The sequence below is a fragment of the Carlito syrichta genome, unplaced genomic scaffold, assembly GCF_000164805.1.
Source record: "Carlito syrichta isolate Samal-C Ts95f unplaced genomic scaffold, Tarsius_syrichta-2.0.1 Scaffold304375, whole genome shotgun sequence".
NCBI lineage: Eukaryota > Metazoa > Chordata > Mammalia > Primates > Tarsiidae > Carlito > Carlito syrichta.
Genome location: NW_007248471.1, coordinates 93,877 through 96,960, shown reverse-complemented (window position 1 = coordinate 96,960; position 3,084 = coordinate 93,877). Strand labels below are relative to the sequence as shown.

The 3,084-nt window shown below is 43.0% G+C and overlaps 1 protein-coding gene across 2 annotated transcripts in view; it reads right to left on the bottom strand.

Annotated features, from left to right (window-relative positions):
- Positions 1 to 3,084, bottom strand: part of GFPT1 (glutamine--fructose-6-phosphate transaminase 1) — a 64,219-nt gene that overhangs the window by 43,832 nt on the left and 17,303 nt on the right. For both annotated transcript variants that reach the window (XM_021713251.1, XM_021713252.1), the window contains exon 4: positions 1,023 to 1,081. In XM_021713251.1, the coding sequence (XP_021568926.1) occupies positions 1,023 to 1,081 (59 nt within the window). The remainder of the gene's footprint in view (positions 1 to 1,022; positions 1,082 to 3,084) is intronic.

Below are 3,084 nucleotides of genomic sequence, written 5' to 3'. Positions count from 1 at the left end.
GCTCCGGCGATCCTTCCGCCTCAGCCTTCCAAGTAGCCGGAATTACAGGCATGCGCCACCACGCCCGGCTGATTTTTTGATTTATTGTAGAGATGAGGTCTCGCTGTCCAGACGGGTCTCGAACCTGCGGGCTCAGGCAATTCACTCACCTCAGCCTCCCAAAGGCGCGGGATTACAGGCTGAGCCACTGAGCCCGGCTGCTGGAGATTTTTAATAATTCTATTTCCTTACAGAAACCTCAAAGGCATCCTTGCCCCCACTCCCTCAGGGCCATGTTGCTGGCAGCATTGGTACCATTCAGACACTATCCCTTATCCTGAATGTGAATAAACTCTTTTGCTTTTCTTTGTAATTCTTTGCATCTTTCTTGTGGCAGTGGATCACACACCACACCATAAGGTCTGACCTAACAGTCACCATTATGACATCTACTATATAGTTTACAGCTATTTAGGACATACAACTTCCATTTAATCTGTCGTGATTCTTCTCATATAGCCTAGAAACCTTAAAAAGTAACATAGGGAAATGCTCAACCTCACTAATCATCAGGGAGATGCAAATCAAAACCATATTGAGATACCACCTAACTTCAGTCAGAATGGCAATTATCAACAACTCAAAAAATAACAGCTGCTGGAGAGGGTGTGGTGAAAAGGGAACACTTCTACACTGTTGGTGGGAGTGGAAACTAGTGCAACCTCTGTGGAAAGCAGTGTGGCGATTCCTAAAAGCTCTAAAAATCGACCTTCCATATGATCCCGCAATCCCCCTACTGGGAATATACCCTGAAGAATTCAAATCACTCTATAAAAAAGATAACAGCGGCCAGTGCACTCCAGTCTGGGCGACGGAGTAAGACTCCAACTCAAAAAACAAACAAAAAACCCAAAACAAACAAACAAACAAAAAAAGAATTACATGATCATACCTAGCAGTGCTACACATACCAACAACCAGCCTTGCTGCTCTTGTTAGAAGTATTTTCAAAAACTGATGTCTTTTGAGGGCAATTTACTTACCAAAAACTTTTTCAGATCTTTGTAATTGGTGATGATTCCGTTGTGAATAACAATAAATTCTAAAAGAGATAAAAGTATCGATGACAGGTTAGAAGTCTGATAAACATTACAAACAGCAACTATTGTGACTAGATTTTTCTCAAGTCAAAATTTGTTAACATGCTATACTTCCAAATGTAATTAAGTATCATATACTTTTCATTACTGAATTATCATCAGGTAGATCAGCAGCATTGTTTACATAGATTAGTAAAAGCACACAGTGTAGGAGATGTAGGTATAGTGAAAAAATAAATAAATTGGAAGTCTAGCGGCATCAATTTCAGTTGTGGCTAAACTACTAACCCAATGTTACCATGTAAAAGGAGCAAGTTTACTCATTTGCAAAATAAAAGCTGTTATTGCCTGTTACCTCATTTGCAAAATAAGAGCTGAACTAAATATTATCATTTCTCTGTTCATTCATTCATTCATAAGTTTAAAGAGAAGGCCTTTCAAAAGAAAACAATGATCTAACTGACATCAAATGAGTTTAAGACCTAAAACTATGAAACTTACAAAGAAAAATCAGACAATTATTCAGTTATACAGTTAAATTTTTTTGTCTGAGCCAGGCAGTGGCTCAAGTCTGTAACTCCAGCATTTTGGGAGGTGGAGGCAAGAGGACTGCCTGAGCTCAGGGGTTCGAGACTACCCTAGATAACCTGGCGAGACCTCGTCTTTACAATAAATTAAAAAGTTAGCTGGGCATGGTGGCACGCACCTGCAGTTCTAGCTACTTGGAAGGCTGAGGCAGAAGTATCGCCTGAGCCCAGGTCAAGGGTGCGGTGGCTGTAAGTGTGCCACTGCACTTCATTCAGCCTAGGCGACAGAGTGACTTTCCAACTCAAAAAAAAAACAAACAAAACTTGTCTGAGACCCACATAAGTCCTAGAATGCCAAACAAATATTAAAACATCATTCCCCAGCATGGGCAACATAGCGAGACTTCATCTCTACAAAAAATAAAAAAAGTTAGCCAGGTATGGTGGTGTACACCTGCAGTCGCAGCTACTCAGGAGGCTGATGCAGGAGGATTCCTTGAGCCCAGGTAGAGGAGACTGCAGTGAGCCACTGCACTTCAGCCCAGGCCACAGGGTGAGACCCTGACTCAAAAACTAAAATTGGCCAGTGATGGTAGCTCACACCTGTAATCCCAGCACTATGAAAGGCAGAGGAGGCAGGAGAATCGCTTGAGTCCAGGAGTCAAAGCCCACCTGGGTAACATAGTGAGATCTTGTCTCTACAAAAAAAATAAAATATTAGCCAGGCATAGTGGTGCATGCTTGCAGTCCCAGCTACTTGGGAGGCTGAGGCAGCAGTATTGCTCGAGCCCGGGAGTTTGAGGCTGCGGTAGGCCATGATAATGCCTCTGTACTCCAGCTTGTGCTACAAAGTGAGACCCTGACTCAAAAAAAAAAAAAGTAAAATAAAATACCATTCTAGGAGCAGATAAATGATCTTAGGATAATTTTCATCTTTTTAAGATTAAATGATAACTTTGAAAAGCATAAAAACGGATACTCACGAACCGACAGTATTATTTGCAGCCACTGACAGTACATAAAAAAACCAATGTGAAGCCGGTCTCGGTGGCTCAGCCTGTAATCCCGTGCCTTTGGGAGGTTGAGGTGAGTGGATTGCCTGAGACTGCGGGTTCGAGACCCGCCTAGGTAGCGAGACCTCATCTCTACAATAAATCAAAAAATCAGCCGGGCTGCGGTAGTGCATGCCTGTAATTCCAGCTACTCGGAAGGCTGAGGTGGAAGGATCACCGGAGCCCAGCAGGTCGAGGCTGTGGTGGCCGGGAGTGGCCACTGTACTCCAGTCTAGGCGACAGAGTGAGACTCCAACTCAAAAAAAATAAAAATAAAAAATAAAGGCCCTGTCAGTGCTAAAAGTCTGAGTGGTTTGTTAGCATTCTAATTCAATTCAATAATAACTACTGAAGCATAAGTAGCCAGGCTCGGTGGCTCAGCCTGTAATCCCGCGCCTTTGGGAGGCTGAGGTGAGTAGATGGCCT